This window comes from Phacochoerus africanus, chromosome 15, assembly GCF_016906955.1.
Source record: "Phacochoerus africanus isolate WHEZ1 chromosome 15, ROS_Pafr_v1, whole genome shotgun sequence".
NCBI lineage: Eukaryota > Metazoa > Chordata > Mammalia > Artiodactyla > Suidae > Phacochoerus > Phacochoerus africanus.
Window position 1 is genome coordinate 49492409 of NC_062558.1, and position 23657 is coordinate 49516065.

The following is a 23657-nucleotide window of genomic DNA, read 5'->3' on the forward strand; positions in this document are numbered from 1 at the left end:
TTTTTGTTTCCTTGATCTTTTCTATGGTTTTCTTTGCTTCTATTTCATTGATTTCTGCTCTGATCTTTATGATTTCTTTCCTTCTACTAACTTTAGGTCTTGTCTGTTCTCTCTCGAGCTGCTTTAGATGTAAAGTTAGGTTGTTTATTTGAGCTTTTTCTTGTTTCCTGAGGTGGGCGTGTATTGCTATAAACTTTCCTCTTAGAACGGCTTTTGCTACATCCCATAGGTTTTGGAGTGTCATATCTTTGTTGTCATTTGCTTCTAGGTATGTTTATCCATTGTATATTCTTACCTCCTTTGTCATAGATTAGTTGGCTCTAGGTGCTTGGGTTTAATTTTGGGCTTTCTATCCTTTTCCACTGATCTATATTTCTGTCTTTGTGCCAGTACCATACAGTTTTGATGATTGTCGCTTTGTAGTATAGTCTGAAGTCCGGGAGCCTGATTCCTCCAGCTTCATTTTGTTCCTCCTTTTTTATGTCCCACCCCAGGGATGGTGCCACCCTGCACCCTGTGATCACTGGTTTGTCAGTGAGACACCAATCTCCAGCAGTGGAATTTCTTTCTTTTTTTTCTTTTTCTTTTTTTTTTGTCTTTTTGTTTTTTGTCTTTTTGTCTTTTGTCCTTTTAGGGCCACCACCGCAACATATGGAGGTTCCCAGGCTAGGGGTCTAATCGGAACTATAGCCACCAGCCTATACCAGAGCCACAGCAACACCAGATCCGAGCTACATCTGCGACCTACACCACACCTCACAGCAACACTGGATCCTCAACCCACTGAGCGAGGCCAGAGATTGAACCCACAACCTCATAGTTCATAGTTGGCTTTGTTTCTGCTGCGCCACAGTGGGAACTCCTAGCGGTGGAATTTCTTAGTCACCTCAGATACCTGCCATGCCCTTGCTCCCAGCCCTGGTCCCCAAGCCCGATCTCACCCCCTCCATTCCCTTGCACCCCATTTCTCTCCCAGCACTGATCTACTTTCAGCAACCAAGGGAGCAAATGTTCTGAGAGGTGCCAGTTCCCAGCCACACTTGTGTGAGGTTCTGGTCATCTTGCCAGCCACTCTTTCAGTGTCTTATTTTATTTTCATTTTTTTGGCTGTGGCATGCAGCAGCTTGATGTGGAATCTCAGTTTTCAGACCAGGGATTGAAACAGGCTGCAGCAGTGAAAGTTCTGAATCCTAACCACTAGACCACCAGGGAGCGCTATGGTATCTTGTTTTAAAAATGAAAACCAAGGAGTTCCCCAGTGGCTCATCAGGTTAAGGATCTAACGTTGTCACTGCTGTGGCATGGGTTCCATCCCTGGCCCAAGAACTTTGGATGTGGGTGCAGCCAAAACAAAGAAAAAAAATAAGGCCTGCTTGGAGTTCCCACTTGTGGCTCAGTGCATTAAGAACCTGACTAGGAGTCCGTGCCGTGGAACAGCGGAAACGAATCCAACTAGGAACCATGAGGTTGCAGGTTTGATCCCTGGCCTCACTCAGTGAGTTATGGATCCGGCATTGCTGTGAGCTGAGGTGTAGGTCACAGACTCGGCTCGGATCTGATGTGGCTGTGGCTGTGGCATAGACTGGCAGCTATAACTCCGATTAGACCCCTAGCCTGGGAACCTCCATATGTTGAGGTTGCAGCCCTAAAAAGCAAAAAAAAAAAAAAAGAGGAAGAAGAAGAAAGAAAGAGAAACTGACTGGCATCCATGAGGAAGATGCAGGTTTAATCCCTGGCCTCACTCAGTGGGTTAAGGATCCAGCATAGCCATGAGCTGTGATGTAGGTCTCAGATGCAGCTTGGATCCTGCATTGTTGTAGCTGTGACGTAGGCCAGCAGCTGCAGCTCCAGTTCAACCCCTAGCCTGGGAACTTCTATATGCTGCAGGTGCAGCCCTAAAAAGACAAAAAAAATGTAGGGGGGAGTTCCCCTTGAGGCCCAGTGGTTAACAAATCCCACTAGGAACCATGAGGTTTCGGGTTTAATCCCTGGCCTCGATCAGTGGGTGAAGGATCCGGTGTTGCTGTGAGCTGTGGTGTGGGTCACAGACGCAGCTCAGATCCTGCATTGCTGTGGCTGTGGTGTAGGCCGGCAACTACAGCTCCAATTAGACCCCTAGCCTGGGAACCTCCATATGCTGCAAGTGCGGCCCAAAAAGACAAAAAAAAAAGGGGGTGGGTAGAAAATAAGGTCTGCTTTAACAAGAAAATGTGGGTGACGAGGGGCAGCAAGGTCATCCCCTGTGTCTCCTTCTTGCAGGTCTGTACTGCACCCTGGAGGTGGATTCCTTTGGCTACTTTGTAAATAAAGCCAAGACACGTGTCTACAGGGACACAGCTGAGCCCAACTGGAACGAGGTGAGGCCCCACTTGCGGCTGAGTGGAAGGGGTGTCGTCCACGAAGTCTGACCCAGGGTCCCCAAGGTCTTCCCCACAGGCCTCTTTCCTAGAAAGCCAGCTTTCCTGGCCACTCCAAGAGATTTTATCTCTGTGTTCCTGAGAAGAATTCCCCCATTATTTAAAAAAAACAAAACAAAAAAAACTTGTTTTGCTGGCAGAGCATCTGGAAAAAGAACTTTTAGAAGCACTTCTTATACAGCCTTTGTCATCACTCAGTGTTTACTTGTGAGGTTTCCATAATGTTTTCCTTGGACGTAGGAAAGAGTGACGGGCTCAGTGACCCTCTTGGTGCCGGGAAGCCTGGGCTCTGCTTTTCTCAGCTGATGTTCCTGGGCTCCATAGCCATGCTGCCTAGGTAGGATTGGGACTCAGGGAGCCCACAGAACTGCCTGGTCCTTGCAGCTCTGGGCACCTAACAGAAAGGGCTGATGGCTGCCGTGACACGGGGGTCACAGCCCGGGGATCCATCAAAGGAGGCGCTGCAGAGAGCGAGGGGGCCAGGACCCAGCAGAGGCAACAAGGGAGGGGTTCTGGACACTGCAGAGGGGGCAAGTGCAAGCCAGCCATGGGAGCTCGAGGGGACCAAGCATGGAGATGGGGGGTGGTCCAGAGCAGTGGGCCACCGCCAACTTCTCTGGCTGTGCTCATGGCTTACCCAAGGTCTCACATGTTCCCGCACACACGCTCCCCACCCACATTCCAGCTTAGGAATACCTGGTTTTTCTCACCTTCCTGTTTCCCCACTTACAAAAGCACTGATGTGAAATGCAGAATTTACTGAAGATGTCATACAGGTGATGGAGAAGGTAGGCACCACACCACCCACAGCAGACAACTTCAAAGCCTCTGGGAGAATTCTCTCCTCCTAGGTCCCTCTCCTTTGTCACCTCCCTGTATCGATTTTGTGTGTGTGTGTGTATGCTTTTTAGGGCTGCTCCTGTGGTACATGGAGGTTCCCAGGCTAGAGGTCCAACCAGCCTACGCCACAGCCACAGCAACGTGGGATTTGAGCCATGTCTGTGACCTGCACCACAGCTCACAGCAACACCAGATCCTTAACCCACTGAGCAAGGCCAGGGATCAAACCTGAGTCCTCATGGATACTAATCGGGTTCATTAACCACTGAGCCACAATGGGAACTCCCCTGGATCGATTTTTTTTTCTTTCAAATTTGCTTTATTTTTAGAGCAGCTTTAGGTCAGAGCAGAAAGGACAAGGATGTTCCGTGTGTGTACCCCCATCCCTGTGCCCACCACACACATTGCCACACCAGAATGGGCGCTTGTCATAACCAGTGAACCTGCGTAGACACGTGTTATCCCCCAGAATCCACAGCATCTGTGTCTGTAGCCAGCACCCCGGAACTCCTGAGGCAGGTGATGCAGAGACCACCCCATGAGATGCTGGCTTAAGGAGCTTGGATTAGGTCCCAGAGGCACTCAGAGCTGCCAGAAGTGCCCAGGCTGAGCCACAGTGTAATGCTCTGTATCACAGGACAAGAGTGGGGAATGTCTCGGTGCAGGGCCTCCCTCCCGGGCCCGCACGGGTGCTGTCCTCGGAGGAGCCTGGCTTAGAGTTCCCTTCAGCCGCCAGCACTGCCTGTCGCTCACTTGGACCGGCCCATTAACTCTGGACTTTCCTTCTCTCTGATGCTACAGGAGTTTGAGATCGAGCTGGAAGGCTCCCAGACCTTAAGGATTCTGTGCTACGAAAAGTGTTACAACAAAACAAAGATGACCAAGGAGGACGGCGAGAGTGCAGACAGAATCATGGGGAAGGGCCAGGTGCAGGTGAGACCGCTGCCCCTCTATCCCTGTGTGTCCTCTGGGCCCCCAGCCCAGACGTGTCGTCGTCCCTCGGCCCCACCTCTGGGTCCTGTGTTCTTTCCCCACTTGACACTTGGGGACACTGAGCTGGGACTCGAGGAGACATAGTCAGGCAGCTCAGCTCTACATTGTCCTCCAGTTGAGACCTGGCTGGCGCCCTGGCAGGTTCTGCCTGCCCCTCTGTCTGACTGTCTCTCATGCCTCCTCTGGTCCCCAAGGGAATTTCAGTTCTGCCTGTTTTCCCAGTGGGGCCGCAGTGTCTCCACAGCCTCCAGTGGGCTGCACCTGGCCCACAGGCCATTAGGAGTCACCTGTTCTTGGGAAAGTACAAGTCTGAGTCTACCCGCCTTATGTCCCCTCTCTGGCTCCCAGACCTAAGTTCCAGCGGGTGCAGCTTCGTCCTTCCATGGGGTGAGCACAGGTCACCCCAGGCACTGGTATAGAAGCCTCTGATGGGCTGAGAGTGTCTGTGAAGGACCAGCAAGGGGTCCCTGGGTCCTCAGGGAAAACCATCTGGGCCCTCATGTCTTCTGCAGTTTATCTTGGAGGCCCCCCTCCAGTGCTTGCCTTGCTTGGCAGTCAGGAGCTGCACCACCTGCATTGGTTTCTTGCGGCCTCACCTGCTCAGCTCTGCACCCCGTGGAAGAAGCCCCTGCCCCGTCTTTCCTTGCAGAGCATCTTAACTAGACCCAGCCAATCAGGTTTCTCCCCACCCTGCCCTGGATGGGGCCTCATGAAGGGGTGTTGACTGCATGGTCCAGGTGCGCTGGGAAGACAGGGCTCCGCAGGAAGCCCCGCCTCCCTCCCTGGGGGCAGAAGGTGAAGGTCTGGGAGAGGGTGACTCATCCCTGTGATTCATGTCTGCTGGGAGGCAGGAGCACGCACTTGGTGGGGCTCCTTACCAGCTCCTGGGGCAGCTCCCCAGGGTAGGGGGCAGCGCACATTGTCTGCTTCCCCACCTTGGGAGCTTATGGGGGACTCAGTGGCTCAGGGTCAGTATCTTGAGACCAGGCCTCAAAACAGAAATGACCACCCTGTCCTGCTCCCCTCACTGCCCGCCAGCTGGCACCACAGGGCAGCCAGGTGCACTCCTGGAACCCTCACCCTTCCTCGGGGAGCTGGCCCCAGTCTCGTCCAACCCCACAGATGGAGCTGGAGCTCTCCTAAGGTGGGAGCTGCCCGGTGTGGGAGGGAACACCAGCTCAGGGCAGTGCTCTAGTGACCTTGCTAAGGTTGGAATACGCCGTATCAAGGAGCGGGCTGGCAGTCTTGCCCGGCACAGGGAACACAGGACTCACAGTCTTTCTCAGGTGGGAATGATCCACAAGGGTTGGCTCCTGGTCCAAGATCTCTTGGTGATGGTCCTGGACCCGAGACCTACCTGTGGCTTCAGTTTTGGGTGAGAAGGGGGTGGTCCCTCCTTGCTCTCCGTCAGCCCCATCGGACCATCGGTAGGGACTTGGTGTAGAGCAGGGCTTCCAAGTGGAAGAAGCAGGAGGGTAGGCCAGGGTTTTTCAGTCATCCCACTTCCAGGGTCCTGAGCAGGAACTTGTGACCGGCCATGTCCCTCCCCATGTGAGTTTGGTAGATGGGGTGCTGCATGGGTGCTGCCTGAAATTTACTGCCTTGCAGCTCAGGGGCATTAATTCTCTGCAGTGGTCTTGTGATGCAGCCCCCCATGTAGATCTCGTTCACCCTCATGGCTTTGCATGGAATCCCGAAGATGCCAACAGCACAGATGGGCCATGCTGCTGTTGAAGTGCATCCCCCACCTGTGGAGTCCTGGGATTGTTGGGTTTGAACGGGGCCTGTGAACACTGCCTCTAGGTAACTGGGGTTTTCATAAAAAAACAAGAAAAGAACTGAGGGAGTTCCTGTAGTGCCTCAGTGGTTAACGAATCTGACTAGGAACCGTGAAGTTGCGGGTTTAATCCCTGGCCTCACTCAGTGGGTTAAGGATCCAGCATTGCCGAGAGCTGTGGTGCAGGTTGCAGACACAGCTCGGATCTGATGTTGCTGTGGCTCTGGCGAAGGCCAGTGGCTACAGCTCTGATTAGATCCCTAGCCTGGGAACCTCCATATGCCACCTAGAAAAGAAAAAAAAAGGAAAAGAACTGATACTCGTCTTCCTCCTTTGTTAAGTTAAGCCCTCTTTGGAAACCCTTTGCCTTGATGCATCTGGATGTAAATATTTCCTTATGCTTGAAACCTGTATTCTCTGACAGTCTGGGGGAGTAGGTGAGCAGTGAGGTCAGGGGGGCGTCTCCCCAAGACTCTGTTGCTTCTGCTGTCAGATCTCAGCCTGCTCTTCCCCATCCAAGGTGCCCTGAGCATGCTCCACCTTCCAGTAGGACCCAGATGCGAGCTGGGGGCAGGAGGTGGGGGAGGGGGTGGGCTCTGTTGAAAAAAATATTCTTGGCCCTGGGAGTTCCCATTATGCCACAGTGGAAGTGAATCCTACTAGGATTCATGAGGTTGCGGGTTCGATCCCTGGCCTCGCTCAGTGGATTAAGGATCCGGCATTGCTGTGAACTGCGGTGTAGGTCACAGACGCATCTCAGATCTAGCTGTGGCTGTAGCTGTGGTGTAGGCCTGCAGCTGTAGCTCCAATTAGACCCCTAACCTGGGAACCTCCATATGCCACAGATGTGGCCCTAAAAACAAAAAAAAAAAAACAAAAAAATTTGGCCTTGTTAAACCAGCAAGGCTGACTTCATTCAGGGGAACTGTTGAAATAGGTGTGGGGACCACTGCACAGGAGAGAAACAGGGGTCAGCTCTGAAAAGGACAAGGAAGGGTGGGAATTTACAGCTGAGAACATCAGTAACAATAGTAGTAGAGGAACATCTGGGGGCAAGACACCATCAGGGAACTGTGGGTCGCCAGGGGACTAAGGATGAGGAGTTTGGTCAGGTGTTGAGGTTGATTTGATATTGAGGATGGGAGATTTTTGCTAAACTGACTTAGCAGGAGTCTTGCTAAAACTGACCTCTTGAGGTAATGCTCCTGGGACAAGGCCTGCAGGCATAACTTAGAGATAGTGCACTAAAGCAAGTTGCAGGAGTTTTCTGGGTTCCTAGTGCATTTAAAGAATATGTTTACCCTGTACTATAGTCTAAGTGTGCAATAGCATTATGCCTAAAAAAGCAATGTAAGTACGTCAATGGAAAAATGCTGGAGTTTCTGTTGTGGCTCAGCAGTAACTAACTGGACTAGTATCCATGAGGATGTGGGTTGGATCCCTGGCCTCGCTCAGCTCTGGCGTTGCGTGAGCTGTGGTGTAGGTCACAGATGCAATTTGGATCTGGTGTTGCTGTGGCTGTGGTATAGGCCAGCAGCTGCAGCTCTGATTCGACCCCTAGCCTAGGAACTTCCATATGCTGCAGATGCAGCCCAAAAAGAAAAAAATGTTACCAACGTCTGACAATGCAGGGTTGTCACACACCTCCAATTTGTAAAAATACAATTATCTGTGGAGCACAAAAACATGAGGGCTGCCTGCAGCTGGAAAACATCTCAGAGGAGCCTGCTGGAGTCTGGTCAAGGAGAGACTATCCAGTCCTCCAGCCCCACTGCACCATTTGGGACGTGGGCTGAGTCATAGCATCGTCTCCCCAGAGCCATTTCCTTACCCGTAACTGGGTGGGGGTCACGGAGCTGTGTATGGGGGCCTTCACCGTCAGCTGCTACTACTACAGTTATTACTGTTTGCTGTCAGTGGTGTTAGTGGTGCAGGCTGGCTCCAGTTCTACCCCCTTCTCTGCTTCAGTGAGAGACACAGGGGCGGGGGGACCGGCTGCTGAACCAGCGTCAGCTGAGAGGGAATCCCAGAGTGACGGACGTGCATTTGTGACTCAGGCTGTGGGCAGCCTCCGTGAGACCTTGTTTATGAATCAGGATCCTCAGGAGAAAGGAGGAAGGAAGGCAGAGGTGGACGGTCATGCCTGCGACACCCTGGGACCCCAGCCAGGCCTCCTCCTCTGCCCCTCCCCATTTTTCTAGAAGACTTTTTCCCTACTCCTCTGTGTGTCTCACTGGGCTCACAACTCAAATTCCAACAGGAGCATCAGAGTTGGGTTTTTTTCATGTTTTCTGTCTTACATGAGCCTCAACGGTGAGACCGGGGCCTTGGGAATCTGGTTGGACCCTCACTTTATTCAAAACTACTACTCAGCCTGGCTCGGGGCTGTACACAGTGTCCCAGACTTCCCCAGCCAGGCCAGCATGCCTCCTGCGTAGAAATGTAACTGGGTATGGGCCAGGGGGCCAAATGTGCCCCTTTTGGGGTGTCCTGCCACCCACACTTCAGCCCTTATCAAGCTGTGAGGTCTGCCCACTCGGGCAGTCTCCCCACTCAACCACCAATTCTGGGCACTTGTGTCCCAGGAGCCTGTGGACATGCCACTGGGTGACATGTGAATGTGGAAATGCCACTGGGCTTGTACACACGTGTTGTCAGCAGCACTGACCATGACAGCCTCAAACTGGGAAGAGCCTAAACATCTACCAGCTGGTGAGAAGTTCAGCAAAATGTGGCCTTGGAGTTCCCGTCATGGTGCAGCGGAAACGAATCCGACTAGGAACCATGACGTTGAGGGTTAAGGATCCGGCGTTGCCATGAGCTGTGGTGTAGGTCACAGATGCGGCTCAGATCTGGCATTGCTGTGGCTCTGGTGTAGGCCAGTGGCTACTGCTCCGATTAGACCCCTAGCCTAGGAACCTCCCTGTGCCATGGGTGTGGCCCTAAAAAGGACAAAAGACAATAAATGAATGAATGAATGAATGAATGTGGCCTGGCCATACCGTGGAATTTTGTGCAGCTGTAAAAAGGGAAGGACATTCCGACACACCCCACAATGTGGATGAATCTCAAGGACATTCTGCGCAGTGAAATAAGCCAGTTGCAAAAGGACAAATACTGTAGGATTCTGCTTATATGAGGTACCCAGAACAGTCCCATTTACGGAGGCAGAAAGTTGAGTGGACCTGGGGGTGGGGGGCGGACACAGAGTTATTGCTTAATAGGGACAGAGTTTCTGTTTGGGAAGATGAAAAGGTTCTGGAGGTGGACGCTGGCAGTGGCTGTACAACACCGGATGTACACATTTACGTCATGTATCACGTGCACAGATGTCTGAGCACAGAGATCCCCATCCTCAGGGAGCCTGTGTCCTAGCAGAGGAGGCTCCCAGCAACCGCAGTGAAGATAAGGCCGGTGGAAGGATCTGGGGAGGGGGAGCGTGCTGTCACAAAGTCAGAGTCCTGCCTGCCATGGAGATTATCTCAGGGCTGTACGTATTCTGTCCACACCGACTGTCATGGGGCCAGGACCACTTGTGTGTCTAGGGGCGGGGTGGTGGGGGAGCAGTCAGAGATGAATGAGGCATGACCATTTCACAGGGATGTCACCTCTGAAACACCCACTTGGAGGGGCAGGTCCTAGGGGTCTCTGTCACCATGATCGTGAAGTGGGTAGTGATTGTTCTTTGGGGTTTTTTTGTTGTTGTTACTGTGTTTTTTCTTTGCTTCTTAGGGCCATGCCCACAGCCTATGGAAGTTCCCAGGCTAGGGGTTGAATCAGAGCTATAGCTGCCGGCCTACACCACAGCCACAGCAACACAGGATCTGAGCCGCATCTGTGACCTACACATCAGCTCATGCCAATACCAGATCCCAGCCCCGCTAAGTGAGGCCAGGGATCAAACCTGCAACCTCATGGTTCCTAGTCGGATTCGTTTCCGATGCGCCATGACGGGAACTCCAGATCCCTTTTGCACAACAACGTTTTTTCCAGCTTTGTAATGTGCTGTCACAAGGCTGCATCCCAGTTTAATTAACCAGTTCTGTACTGTTTGATGTCTGGGCTGTTCCTGAGTTTTCAGTGTTGTAAGTAACCCTGAGAGGAGGACACGCATGCCAGCATTTTTGTAAGACTTGGATTGGGGGAGTTCCTGTCATGGCTCAGTGGTTGGCAAATCCGACTAGGATCCATGGGGTTGCGGGTTCGATCCCTGGCCTTGCTCAGCGGGTTAAGGATCCAGCAGTACCGTAAGCTGTGGTGTAGGTTGCAGATGCCACTTGGATCCCATGTTGCTGTGGCTCTGGTGTAGGCCGGCAGCTACAGCTCCGATTAGACGCCTAGCCTGGGAACCTCCATATGCTGCAGGAGCAGCCCTAGAAAAGGCAAAAAGACCAAAAAAAAAAAAAAAGACTTGGATTGTATGATACAAAAGGATATTGAGGGAGTGCCTATTATGACTCAGGACCTGACATAGTGTCTGTGAGGACGCAGGTTTGATCACTGGCCTCCCTCAGTGAGTTAAGGATCCAGTGTTGCCACAAGCTACGGTATAGGTCACAAATGCAGCTTAGATCTGGTGCGGCTGCGGCGTAGGCCAGCAGCTGCAGCTCTGATTCAGCCCCTAGCCCGGGAGCTTGCATATGCCACAGGTGTGGCCATTAAAAAATAAAGATATTGAGGGGTTCCCTAACAGTCTAGCTGTTAAAGAGTCAGCATTGTCACTGCTCTGGCGCAAGTTTGATCCCTGGCCCAGGAACTTCTGCATGCCTCAGGCAAGGCCAGAAACAAACAAACAAACAAAAAAACCAGAAAAATCCGAAAGGATATTGACTGCGGACGCCCTGGGTTCTCTGAGGTTTTCGGTGATGTGTGCATGGCCTGCGTTGAGTCAGGCCAGAGGTGGGCCAAGGCTTTGGCCCAGAGCTGTGAATCACTTTACTACTCTTTCTCTTTCTCAGAAAAATGCCTCGTGATTCAGCTTCATCTCCTGCCACTCTCTGCCTTATGCTTTCTATTTTCAAGGGAAGGGGCACCTCCTTGCTCTACTGTGCTCTGGTTTAGGACCTTATATCTTTTTTTTCTTTCACTGTCATACTCTGTCATGTCTTTCACAGTGTGTCCCTTTTCAGTATGTAAGTCAATGGCTTTAGTAATGTACAGCGTTGAACAGCTATCACCAACAATCCAGTCTGGGGATATTTCCACACACACCCCCCAAAACGGTTTCCCTCTTCCCACCCCCCAGTGGGGGTGGGACTGCTTTTTGTTGCTAGATTTATCCATTCTGCACATTTTGTATAAACGGAATCGTACCGTATTACGTGATCTTTTGTGACTGGCTTCCTCCACTTAGCAAAACATTTTTGAGGGTCATCCGCGTCAGAGCATGTTAGCTTTACTCCTTTTTTGGCTGAACCACATTCCATCCGTGTCTCCTCCATCCACCAGTTGACGGACACTTGGGTTGTTTCTAGCTCAGGCCTATAAAGGTTACTGCTCTGTGAACCTGTGCACAGTCCGTGAGGAAAGATGTTTTCCTTGCTGCTGTGCAGAGACCTAGGAGGGGAAATGCCAGGTCGGATAGCCAGGGTTAACTTTGTGAGGAACTGCCCTGCTTTTCCAGAGAGGCCATGGCATTTCACATCCCGGCAGTGGTGTCTGGGGGCTCCTATTTCTCCACATCCTCACTGATACCTGTCACCCTCTGTCTTCTGGGTGGGAGCTGTCCTTTATTTTTCTGAGTTATGCTGTAGCCTGGTTGCAGGGAGGGGTGGAGGCGTTAATGCTATGGAGGATAGAGGTGCAGAGAACAGACTGCAGTAGGAAGAGAAGGAGACCACTCCAGGGAGTAGGTTACAGTGTAGACATGTGGGGTCCATCAGGACTCCTGGGAAGGCCCTGCTGGACCGTCCTGGGTGGTGACACTGGGCCCAGGGGAAACTCCGGGGAGGCCAGTGAGGAGAGAGCAGCATTTCCTTTTTTGGACAGTTTGGTGCTGCCTGTGCTTGGGCTGGGTGGGTGAGAGACGTGCTGTGGTTGTCCATCGGTGACATCAGTGACCCATCTGGCCGTGCTACAGGGCAAGCAGGGTGGGGCCACGTCCTCAGCACCTGCCCCACCCCCATTGCCTCTCTGATGGGTCACACAAGGTGGTCCAGCAGGCTTGCTGCCCCCCTTGCCAGCCCTGAGGGAGAGGAGCCAGGGCCCAGACCTTCCTTCTAGAACCTGGGTATAAGAAGGTGCCCCCAGTTTTCCCTCGATTGCTGTTTCCCGGTCCTTGCCCCTCCATCTCCTGTTGTTCCAAACCCCGGTCCCCACTTGTTTATTTCTCTGTGCTTTAAATAGCCCATAAGAGAGCGTGCCAGCCCTGAGTGCTCTTTGGGGCTGGATGGAGACGACCTCATCGTTGTGTTATTCTCATGCTGCTTCCGCTCCACTCCACATGCTCTCTGTTGGCAGTGGGCCAGCCTGGGGACTATCATTCCCTCTGGAGCCACTGAGGGGGCTGGGGGCCCGGTAAGGAGCCTCCTGGCAGCCTCTGGGGCAGGTGGAGGCAGGACTGGGCCTCAGTACAGGGGGTGGACGATGGGCCATCACCCCTTGTCATGCATCTGACTGGCAGTGCTGCAGAGCCTTCGGGGAACTCTCCCACCCAAGTCCATGCCGAGATGGGGTCACTGACTAGGGGCAGCCATGAGGCAGACTGGCCAGGCAGACACGTGTTACTCAGCATCTCCAAGCTCACCAACAGGAAACCAGCCACTTGAGAAGGAAACTTGGCTTTTCTGGGCTTTAGAGAGAACTGTGACGTGTCAGAATTCCTGTAACCAATAGGCTGCTGGTGGGGGTATTTTTTCCACACACAAACAAAGAACCTGGGGTTGGGGGGGGAGTAGGCTGCAGGGCGGGGCTTCCTGAGAAGCCTGGTCAAAAGGCCTTGGAGGCCCAGAGCTCGACACACTGCTCTCCATCCTCACTGCCACCCATCTCACTCCTGTCCATCGCGCTCCAGTCCGGCTGCACCAGCCTCTCACACAGCAGGGCCAAGGATGCGAGAGACACCGTGTGCGGCCACCCTGCAGGGCCTCCTGCGGTACCTCCTCCCCACTGGCCGGACGGGCCAGAGCCGGGCAACCTCTGTCGAAAAGCACTTATGTGCTCATGGCACCGCCCTGTGGACCCACATCCGGAGTCTCGTACGCAAGGGCAAGGTGGGCCTGCGGGTGGGCTGGAGATCTCTGTCCCTCTGCCTGTCATTGGGCTGCATGTGCCAAGTCTCTGTCCTGGAGAGGTGAGGGGAGGGAGCCCGGTGATTCCCGTTCTTGGAGGGCAAGAGAGGGTGTCTCTCTGCCACTGTGTCTCCCTTTTCGTTTGTTGTTGTTGTTGTTGTTATTGTTATTGTTGTTTAGAGCTGCACCCGCGGCATATGGCGGTTCCCAGGCTAAGGGTCTAATCGGAGCTATAGCTGCCGGCCTATGGCACAGCCACAGCAACACCAGCTCCAGGCCGCATCTGTGACCTATACCATAGCTCACGGCAACGCGGGATTCTTAACCCACTGAGCAAGTCCAGGGATGGAACCCGAAACCTCATGGTTCCTAGTCGGATTTGTTTCCACTGCACCACGATGGGAACTCCTGTGTCTCCCTTTTTGAAGCTTCCAGTGGTGGAGGTAAACTCCCCCTTCCTCAGGAGCAGGAGGAACCGCACCTGCCCCCTTCCTCCCTGGATGGCCAGGACTCGAGAGTTGTGGGTGAGGGGCCAGCTGTGCGCTCCCCTCCCTCCCGCCACTCAGGTCTGGCTGAGAGGTGTGAGGGCCCTTGTGTCACCCCGTGCAGCCTCCCCTAGGGGAGGTGTTAACCCAGCTGGGAGCCCGAGGAGCAGCACGTGGGGGTGGTTTATGACTGGTCTTTGCTCAGACCTGTCCCTCAGAGTACAGTCCCCATGGCCCAGGGCCCCTGAGAACCTCCTGGGACAGACAGAAGGAGGACCTGTGACCACACAGCCCAGGAGGGAGACACTCTGCCTCCCTTTGTCTGTCTGTGTCATTCTGTCTGTACATTTTGGATCCTTGAGAATGGTAACCAGTAGGACCTAGAAGAGGAGGTGAGGAGGGCCTGTGATGACCTCTGTGCCAAGCAGGTTCAGAGAGAGAACTCGGGTGCACCCACCTGAGAGGTCGAGGCTTCTGGGTCTCTCTTCCCAGCTGCCACCTGGTCCCTTATAGTGAACAGATATGTGATGCCTGTCCTGAGTGCCCCTCTAGTGCTGGCACTCGGTGCAGTACTGTCTCCATGGGGGTGCTGGTGTGGGTGCATGTGTGCTGCCATTGCAGGATATGGTCTCTGCCCTTAAGCTTCTTTCTTCTTCTTTTTTTTTTTTTTTTGTATTTTTAGGGCTGCATCCGCAGCATATGGGCTTCCAGGCTAGGGGTAGAATTGGAGCTGTAGCTGCTGGGCTGTACCACAGCCACAGCAGCACAGCATCTGAGCCATGTCTGCAACCTACGCCACAGCTCACAGCAGTGCCAGATCCTTAACCCAGTGAGCAAAGCCAGGGATCAAACTTTAAGCATCTTTCCAGTAGCCCGTGAACCGTTCTAGTGAGGCAAGCGATGAAACCACAAGGCCCTGGGTGAGGCACACCAGGTTATGTGGTGCCGACGGCAGCTCCCTGACCTGCCTTCACCCCAGAATCACCTGGGAGGTCTGGTCACACTGCCCGTGTGGCTCTTCCAGGACCTGGGGAATTGGAGGAGGGCACATCGCCTGACCAGGCAGGTTGGGGCATCTTATAGCAGCACACAAGGTCAGCTGACACTAAACAGCTTGGACCGGCGCTTGGACCATTCTCTGTGGGGTAGAAGTGAGAGGGGCTGCAGAGGCCTCTTCCAGCCTCCAGGCTAGCGGCGTGATTTGGAGCTGGGCTCCAGGTTTCTGTGGGGCTGACTCTGAACCATGGGTCCAGCCTGGACTAGAGGCCCTGCTTGCACGGGCTCCTGAAAGCTGATCACAGGGCGCGCTAAGGGGAAAGACCAAGTTCCCAGCTCTTGGATGATGCACCCCCAGGAAGATGCTGTTGAAATCAGGCTTCCCAGAAGTTCCCATCATGGCTCAGTGGTTAATGAATCCGACTAGGAACCATGAGGTTTCGGGTTCCATCCCTGGCCTCACTCAGTGGTTTAAGGATCTGGTGTTGCCATGAGCTGTGGTGTAGGTCAAAGACGCGGCTCAGATCCCTTGTTGCTGTGGCTGTGGCATAGGCCTCTAAAAAACTCCTGTTTTGTGGAGGTTTTTGTTATTAGAATTAAATAAGAAAGACAGTGGAGTTCTCATTGTGGCTCAGTGGGTTAAGAACCTGATATAGTGTCTGTGAGGATGTGGGTTTGATCTCTGGCCTCGCTCAGTGGGTTAAGCCTGGAACCTTCATATGCTGCAGGCGCAGCCCTGGAAAAGATTGGGGGGGGGGGGGAGACAGAAATCAGGCTTCCCAGAATGTCACATAAACCAACCGCTCGCCTCTGAGCTGCATGAAGCACCTGTGATGCTGGGGCAGGGCGGGGTGGCTCCCAGCTTGTGGGCTGTGAGCTTGGATGCCAGCTCAGGGGACAGTGACAGAGGGAGGACCAGGGGGCAGGGCACAAGCTGTCCATGACTCATCACCTGGGCCAGCCTGGGCTACAGGCAGTGAAGATCTGCAGGCTTCTGTCAGGTCCTTCTCTCTCTGGACCCGTCTTGGCCTCTGCATAGAGGTGCCGGCTGAGGCCCAGCTCCAATTCCGCTTCAGTGCAGAGAAGGCCTCTGCAGGCCTTCTGCACAGACCCTAGGGCATCTGATCATCCTGACCCCTTGCTTTCCAGCTGGACCCCCAGGCCCTGCAGGATAGAGACTGGCAGCGGACAGTCATTGCCATGAACGGGGTACGTACTTCCTGCAGAAGGCTGGGGTAGTCCTGTTTTCTTCCATAATAGTCAGAAGGAGGCTCAGCCTGAGCCAGTGTCTGAGGGGGATGCAGGGACCCCGGAGGACGGAACCACTGCTTGCAGGGAGGAGCTCATTCAGTGGTTGGGGTGTGGGGAGGAGCCCGTCAGGTACTGAGCGTCTTTCCTGGCCCAGTGGCATCACAGAGATAGGAAGACCTCAACCCTGGGGTCTGCCCAAAGGGATTCTCTGTACATTTTCTCCATTGTTTTGTGGGGGGTTTTTTTGTTTGTTTTTGTTTTTTTTTTTCTTTTTTGGCCATCCCCTGGCATATGGAGTTCCTGGGTCAGGGATCAGATCTGGGCTGCAGTTGCATCAACACTGGATCCTTAACCCCCTGTGCAGGGCCAGGGGTTGAACCTAAGTCCTAGTGCTCCAGAGACACAACCAATCCCATTACACCATAGCCAAAACTCCTGTTTCGTGGAGGTTTTTGTTATTAGAATTAAATAAGAAAGACAGTGGAGTTCCCATTGTGGCTCAGTGGGTTAAGAACCTGATATAGTGTCTGTGAGGATGTGGGTTTGATCTCTGGCCTCGCTCAGTGGGTTAAGGATCCAGTGTTGACACAAGCTGCAGCATAGGTCCCAGATGCAACTCGGATCTGGTGTTGCTATGGCTGTGGTGTAGGCTGGCAAATGCAGCTCGGATTCAGCCCCTAGCCCAGCAATTTACATATGCTGCACTTGCAGCCATAAAGAGAAAAATAAAAGGAAGAGAAGCAGAGGGGTTCCAGGTTGAGGGAGGCAAGGACCTGCAGAAGCCAAACCTTAACTCTCCCTGATTGTGCCCAGCTCATGCTGAGTTGGACCAGGGGCTGCCCCACACCTGAAACTCAGCCTGCTCACCCTGGGGGGTGGAAAGAATTGCCAAGACCCCGAGCCCCTGGGAACATGGGCTGCAAAGACCAGAAGGGTGAGAGGGTCTTGCCCCAACTTCTCCCTGCAGATTGAAGTGAAGCTCTCAGTAAAGTTCACCAGCAGGGAGTTCAGCTTGAAGAGGATGCCTTCCCGGAAACAGACAGGTGTCTTCGGAGTCAAGATTGCCGTGGTCACCAAGTAAGTGGCCAGAGACTGGGGTCATGCGTCTCTTGTCCCCAAGGACTGAAGGTATACCCTCCCCAGGTGTTTCTAGAGGAAAGAGCAGGTGTGGGTCTCCCACTCTGTGCGCGGTCACCTCATGGGGACGCCTCCTAGCCCGTGAAGCATTCTGTGCTTGGCTGCCTCCCATGTTTACCTTGAAACATGTCCCCATGAGCTGAGGGGTGTCCAGCCCCCTTCCCGTGTAGCTCCCAGAGTTGCACGTGGCAGGGTTTTCTTCCTTTGCTTGGAATTTGTCATGATCGGGGCTCCTGTTCAGTGATGACAAGCGCTTCCTCTTTGTCACAGGTCAGTTGCCAGGAGACACTTGTGTGTAGGTTTAAGGGCAGTTCCTAGGGACACAGGCCACTTTCTCCCAGAATCCCTTCGCTTCCCCAGTTTGGAATCTGATCGGGCCCCTGACCTTGCTGGTCATCAGACTGAGACCTGCGTCAGACATTCCCCCGATACCTGTTGTGTCTGAACACGGCTCCCCTCCCCCAGCTGCACCCCAACGATCCTCCAGCACCTCTGAGTGGCCCTAGACAGGAGCAGAGAGCACTCTCTCCTGCAGTACCCAAGTAAGTGCCACTCGTGGGCGTGGCTGGGGACAGAGCTCTGCTAGACTGAAGCTGACCTTCCAAATACACGTCTCCTATTTTGAGGTGTCCTCACTCCGGTGTCCTACTAGAGGTTCTGGGATTGTCTGTTGTCTGTCTGTTGTGGAAGAGAAATGCACATAGAATCACAGGATTTGAGCAGTGGCCTGAGGCAGCCCTGAGTCAGTCCTCCAGCCCAGCTGCCTGCCGAGCACAGGGCCCACCTCTTGCCCAGGCCTGGAGGGGTCAGCATCTCGCAACAGCCATTGGGGGCCAGTGCAAAGACCGTGTCCCTTCCCCCAACTCGGAGACCAGCTGCTTCTAGGACCCTTGTGGTCCATTGCTTGTTAACCCAAGGCCCAGGATCTTTTAACTGACTTCCAACAGCTGACCTCCCTTAGAAAAGCCTCATGACCTTCCTGCAAAGTTCAGGTGTGACTGGTAGGGTGTCAGCTACCTGGAGCTGTTGAAAAGGCCCTCACAAGATGTAAGCAGTGCTGGCTCTGAGATCACCAAGTGGAGGGAGTGCACATGGAAGGAAGGCCTTGGGTGCCCGGGTGTGCAGACAGCCCAGGGGTCCAGCCCCACTGCAGCCTGAGCCAGGCTGCTGGGCACTGAGGGCATTCCCCCCCATCACAGGAGGGAGAGGTCCAAGGTGCCCTATATTGTGCGCCAGTGTGTGGAGGAGATCGAGCGCCGGGGCATGGAGGAAGTGGGCATCTACCGCGTGTCTGGCGTGGCCACGGACATCCAGGCACTGAAGGCAGCCTTTGACGTCAGTGAGTGTGGGGCCAGGCAGTGTGGGATGGGAGGTGTGGGCACGGGGCCCATTTGATACGATGCAGAGGGAAGGGAATTGGGGGTAGAGGTTCTGCAGATGCCGGTGCCAAACCTGTCCTAACCACACATGCATGGCTCTTGCCAAGCTGGACCAGGGGCTTCTGTGGGGCTGTCCCATCTCACCCGGGGCTCGGCCTGCTTGCCCTGGGGGTAGACAAGAGGTGCTGACCAGAGCCCAGGGGTCAGTGTGTCTGGCTGCAGAGAAGCTGGTAAAAGTGCCCCAGTTGCCAGATAAGGACACCAGACCTTATCTGACACCCCAGAGGGTCCTCAGAGTAGATGCGGGCAGAGTCAGGAGTTCTACCTGCATCCTCGGTTTGGCCTGGAGCTCCAGACAGCCAAGCTCCCCTGGGCGGGCCCCTCTGGGTGGCCAGCATGGGCCCAGCCTGGGGCTCACAAAGCAGAGCCGGTTCAGGGTCCCTGAATGGGCCTCACGCCACATCTGCACTCTCTCCAGACAACAAGGATGTGTCGGTGATGATGAGTGAGATGGACGTGAACGCCATCGCTGGGACACTGAAGCTCTACTTCCGGGAGCTGCCTGAGCCCCTCTTCACTGACGAGTTCTACCCCAACTTCGCTGAGGGCATCGGTGAGTTCGGCACCTCCCACCCCACTCCTGTCCGCTGCTGTCCTTGGGAGGGTCAGGGGCAAGGTGAGGGAACCCAAGTCTCGACCCAAACTCTGCCCGTGGCAGAGGACCGCGCCAAGTCCAAGCTGGTCCTGGAAGGCCTCTGCAGGCTGCCCACTGTGCCCGTCCCTCCATGCAGCCCTGGAGGTGAAGCAGCCAGTGCTGCTATGAACATGGCTGGGTGAGGGGTCCTGGAGGCCACCCTCTCCTCACTAACCCCAGGTCCTGGCCCCGCCAAGCAGGGCTTTGAGCCCAAGTCCACCTGGATTGAGGGGCGCTGGCACATGGGGCAGATCTCTCGGGTACACTGAGTGGTGCGGGCACCTCTTCCTGCTTTATTCAGTCTAGCTTCCCGTGCCTGGGTCTCTTCCAAGCAGAAGGCAGGAATGGCCAAGTCAGCCAGGAGGGCAGCTGTGCCTGGCACCTCCTGCCACTGGTCCCTCAACCCCTTTGAGATTCAGAAAAGTCATAGTCCACTCCCCACATCAGCTCCTACCACAGGGTCCTTCCTCCCTGGGGGCCAGTGCTGTGTGAACCAGGACAATGACGGGCATGGCCTGTGCTGTGCCCTCTGACATGGGCCCTGGAAGAGACCTCCAGCCCATTGTTGGGACCCTGAGAAGTAACCACCCCCGACCCACCCTCCCCACAGCGCTCTCAGACCCCGTTGCAAAGGAGAGCTGCATGCTTAACTTGCTCCTGTCCCTCCCGGAGGCCAACCTGCTGACCTTTCTCTTCCTTCTGGACCACCTGAAAAGGTAAGCTCAGCAGCTCTGGGGGGCTCATGGCTCTGGTGCCCCTGGGGCAGCAATGAGGGGGGTCCTCCCTTGTCCCACTGGCTCCCATCAGACTCCCTGGCACCCAGAGCCTTCTCTCCCTTCCCTGCCCCTCCCACTGTGGTTATCCCCTCTGGGTACCAGCACCATTGCCACCCCCATCCCTCTCTGCCACAGCCGGACATTCCCCCAACCCCCTGCCCAGAGCTCGCCTGGCTACCTGCTGGCCTTGAGCAGTGTTCATGCTGGGCCCTTCCGACCCAGAAGAGCTGGGGTGGGGTCTGCTTTCAGCTTAGCTGGGCCGGAGCTCACCCTCCCTCCCAGGGAGGCCAAGGTCCCCGCCGGCCTCCATCTTAGAGGCAGTATCACAGCAGTCCCTTGCCCTCGTCCCTCCGCAGGGTGGCAGAAAAGGAGACAGTAAACAAGATGTCCCTGCACAACCTCGCCACGGTGTTTGGCCCCACGCTGCTGCGGCCCTCCGAGAAGGAGAGCAAGCTCCCTGCCAACCCCAGCCAGCCCATCTCCATGACTGACAGCTGGTCCCTGGAGGTCATGTCCCAGGTATGAGGAGGCCGGCCTGACACAGATGGCCTCTGCCTGCCCCACCCTGAGTCTTGCTGGCGGTTCCCACCTGAGTTGTGCCAGGAAGGTGGCCAAAGTTTGGAGAGTGGGACTTGTCCAGGGCCACAAGGCAGGGAGGGCCCAGGCCACTGCCCTTCAGTCTACACCTTCCTGGGGTCTCTCATCCCACCCCACCTGGTGGTCCTTCAGGGCACCCAGATCTCGCTGTGATGGGCTGGTGTCACCAGCAGAGCCCTCAGCACCCTGTGATCTCAGTGGTCAGGCCTGGGCACTGCCAGGAAGACCTCCCCTCTGAGCTGCTTGCCTCCTTCTCTGCCCCCACAGGTGCAGGTGTTGCTGTACTTCCTGCAGCTGGAGGCCATCCCTGCCCCGGACAGCAAGAGACAGAGTGTCCTCTTCTCCACTGAAGTCTAAGGGCCCAGTTCCACCCACAGGGCCGGCAGGACGGCCCGGGAACCTCCTAGGGAAATGGGCCATCCAGAGAATGGGAACCGGAACTTCTTGAGGAGTAACTGGGCCACACCGCCCCCCCACCCCCTGGGCCAGGCTGTCTACCAAGAGACAATTACCCAAGGCAAACAGTCAAGTGGCCTGGGCACTTCAGGGCCCCCAGCGGACGAGGCCTGTGAGCTCTGGGTGGCCTCAGACTGTGGTTTGCCATGCCACCACCAGGGGGCACCCCAAGCCAGTGTATCTCCTGTTGAGGGCCTGGGCAGGACCAGGCGAAAGGAGTGGTGTTTATGAATTTAACTTATCAGAGTTTAAAGATTCCTACTGGGTCAGCTGTCAAGGGAACAGGAGCAGATTTCAGCACTGTGGTGGCTTGAATAAATACTGCTGCTTCAAGCCTGGGGGCCAGGCCCCACCCTCTGTGGGTGGAGTTTTTGATTTCCCAGACTTAGAAATTCCACTCCTGTTTGTAACAGGGCTTGCAAAGCTAAGTCTACTCTTTGCAGCGCTTGACCCCTTTCACCTCCTTTCTTCTCTTTCTTTCCAGAAGGATCTGTGTAGAAATGGGTCTTCCTGCTCTGTCCTGTTGCTTTGTTTTTGCTGATCATGTGCCCCTCGGCAGGCAGCTCCCATCCAGGACTTAACACCAGGGGAGGGAGGCCCAGGCTGTGCACTTTATGGCTAGTTGTCTAGGGAGAGTGACCCAGCGCACCATTCCAGCTGCCCTGCCGGGCACACACCGTCCTCCTCAGCTCACAAAGGCCTTGATCTCCGGCTTCCTCCAGCCTGTGGCCCAGCCACCCCCGCTCTCTCCTCCCCTAATGGTTCCCCTATAGATGGCTCCCCTCCTAGCTCTCTGCCACCCCCGCACACACTCAGCAGCAGACTTTTGTAAAGGTTTTCTCTTGGCAGCAGCGGCAGCTTGCCAACAAGACAGTTTGTTTTAAACTTTGATCTGAATAGCCTTTTGATACTTGAATATTTTTAAGTTTTATACATAGTTTCTAATTTTCTTCCTAACAGATTCAGATAGCTAATAAGATGTTAGAATGTACTCTGTGGACAATCGGAGTCCCAGTGGTATCCTGTCTTCCTCCTAGCGCCAGCTCAGTTTCCACCAGGAGGCTGCTTCTGAAACCTCTGCAGCATCTGGGGTTTGGGGGGTTGGGGACAGGGGCTACTCCACAGGCCAGGCCAAGGGTGGGGCTCCCATCCCAGAGCAGGTGGAGAGACAGACCCGCCCACTGCCTGCCTGGCCACACTCGACGCTCCTGGTAACCCTTCTGACCGGCTGACCTAGGGGAAGAGGAACTGGGGAGGCCGCAAAGTAGTTTGAAGAAACAAGTCTGTGAAGAATTGCATCACTTTTTTCAAAAAAGGGTCGGGGGCGAGGGGAAAAGAAACAAAGGCCAAGTTTCCGTGCTGGACTTGCAGGAAGAGAGGATGCAGCTGAACCGGAGGAGAGAAGCAGTGGCATGACTCAGGAAAAGGCATTTGCTTTCACATGATTACACCCGGTAGCTGGAGGCACTGTCCCATGACCCCTCCCATGTCCCTGGCACCCGGTGGAGCAGTGGGCAGCTCCTGCCCAACCTCACAGCACATGGGGGCCACTTGCCCCCACTCCCCCTTGGCCTGTAGACCTGCCAAGGCAGGGGACCAAAAAAGAAGTCACTTGAAGGTCTTAAGTCTGCATACTGTATTTATTTAGTTGTACTTTTTACTCGCAAGACCCACCGTTTTGAGGCAGCACTGCCCTTCTTGGGGAGGAGGGCAGGGAGCAGGGTCCTCTGTCCTCTGCACATTTCCGGACTCAGTGGGTTTCCCAGGCCACCAGCTCCTGGCCTCTTCTGGCCTGGCTTCCATGTTCCCGTCCAACCCTGCAAGGGGAGCACCCTTCGCTTAGAAAAGCCAGACCCAGCCCTTGTTTCTGTTTCCCTGGAGTCCCATGATTTGCGTCTGTCGCATTGAAACTGGAAAGCAATCTCTCAGTGTCTGTGCCAACTTTCATTCCCTCCCCCACCTCCTTCCCCTTTCTGCTTTTTATTTATGTAGGATGTGTGCTGTTTAATGGTGGGATGTCAAAGCACTCCTTTGCTGGGCCACAGTGGCGGCAGTCACTTTGGGTCCTCACGTGCCCTGTCCTCCCCCTGACACTCAGGCCTGAGGGTTGGCAAAGCCAATGGGCAGGTGACGGCCTAGGACCCACACGTGACCTTCTTTGAGGCTCGGCTGCCGGACTCTGCGACGAGAAGAGACACCTCGCCGCCCCGGGGCCCTGGGTCTGGAGCAGCAAGCTCAGGGGGCAGCTGGACCCCACGCTGGTGGGTGGTGGTCTCTTGGCAGCTGCAAGTCCAAGTTCGAACTCGGCCGTCTCTGTACCACTGTGGGGAAAAGGACTGCTGACACTTTCATTAAAGTTCCCTGAGATGACTTGCGTCAGTGGTGATGGCTGCAGGGGAAGGAACCCCCGTGATCGGAACCTTTGAGGGTCCCGGAACTGCTGGGACGGGGCTGGGGGTGGCATCAAGAGCTGAAAGAAGGAACAGGTGGAGCCGACAGTCCAGGCCGGGGCGTCTGCTTGCCCACCAGCGGTTGCTCTGCTGAGCGTGGGGTTATCTGGTTTGGGACAAATGGCAGAGGGGACACCAGCCATGCTGGGGACAGAGGGGACTCTAGCCACACACAGCCTG

At 54.8% G+C, this 23657-nt stretch overlaps 1 protein-coding gene across 2 annotated transcripts in view; it reads left to right on the forward strand.

The window, feature by feature from the left end:
* Window positions 1-23397, forward strand: part of BCR (BCR activator of RhoGEF and GTPase) — a 115206-nt gene extending 91809 nt beyond the window's left edge. Inside the window, exons 15-23 of one of the 2 annotated variants that reach the window (XM_047762780.1) lie at window positions 2260-2357; window positions 4059-4190; window positions 15887-15946; window positions 16956-17065; window positions 18325-18464; window positions 18983-19117; window positions 19809-19914; window positions 20331-20493; window positions 20839-23397. In XM_047762780.1, coding sequence (XP_047618736.1) covers window positions 2260-2357; window positions 4059-4190; window positions 15887-15946; window positions 16956-17065; window positions 18325-18464; window positions 18983-19117; window positions 19809-19914; window positions 20331-20493; window positions 20839-20928 — 1034 coding nt within the window. In that variant the 3' untranslated portion in view covers window positions 20929-23397. The remainder of the gene's footprint in view (window positions 1-2259; window positions 2358-4058; window positions 4191-15886; window positions 15947-16955; window positions 17066-18324; window positions 18465-18982; window positions 19118-19808; window positions 19915-20330; window positions 20494-20838) is intronic. The other variant, XM_047762781.1, reaches the window with a different exon arrangement.
* Window positions 23398-23657: the final 260 nt, after the last annotated feature.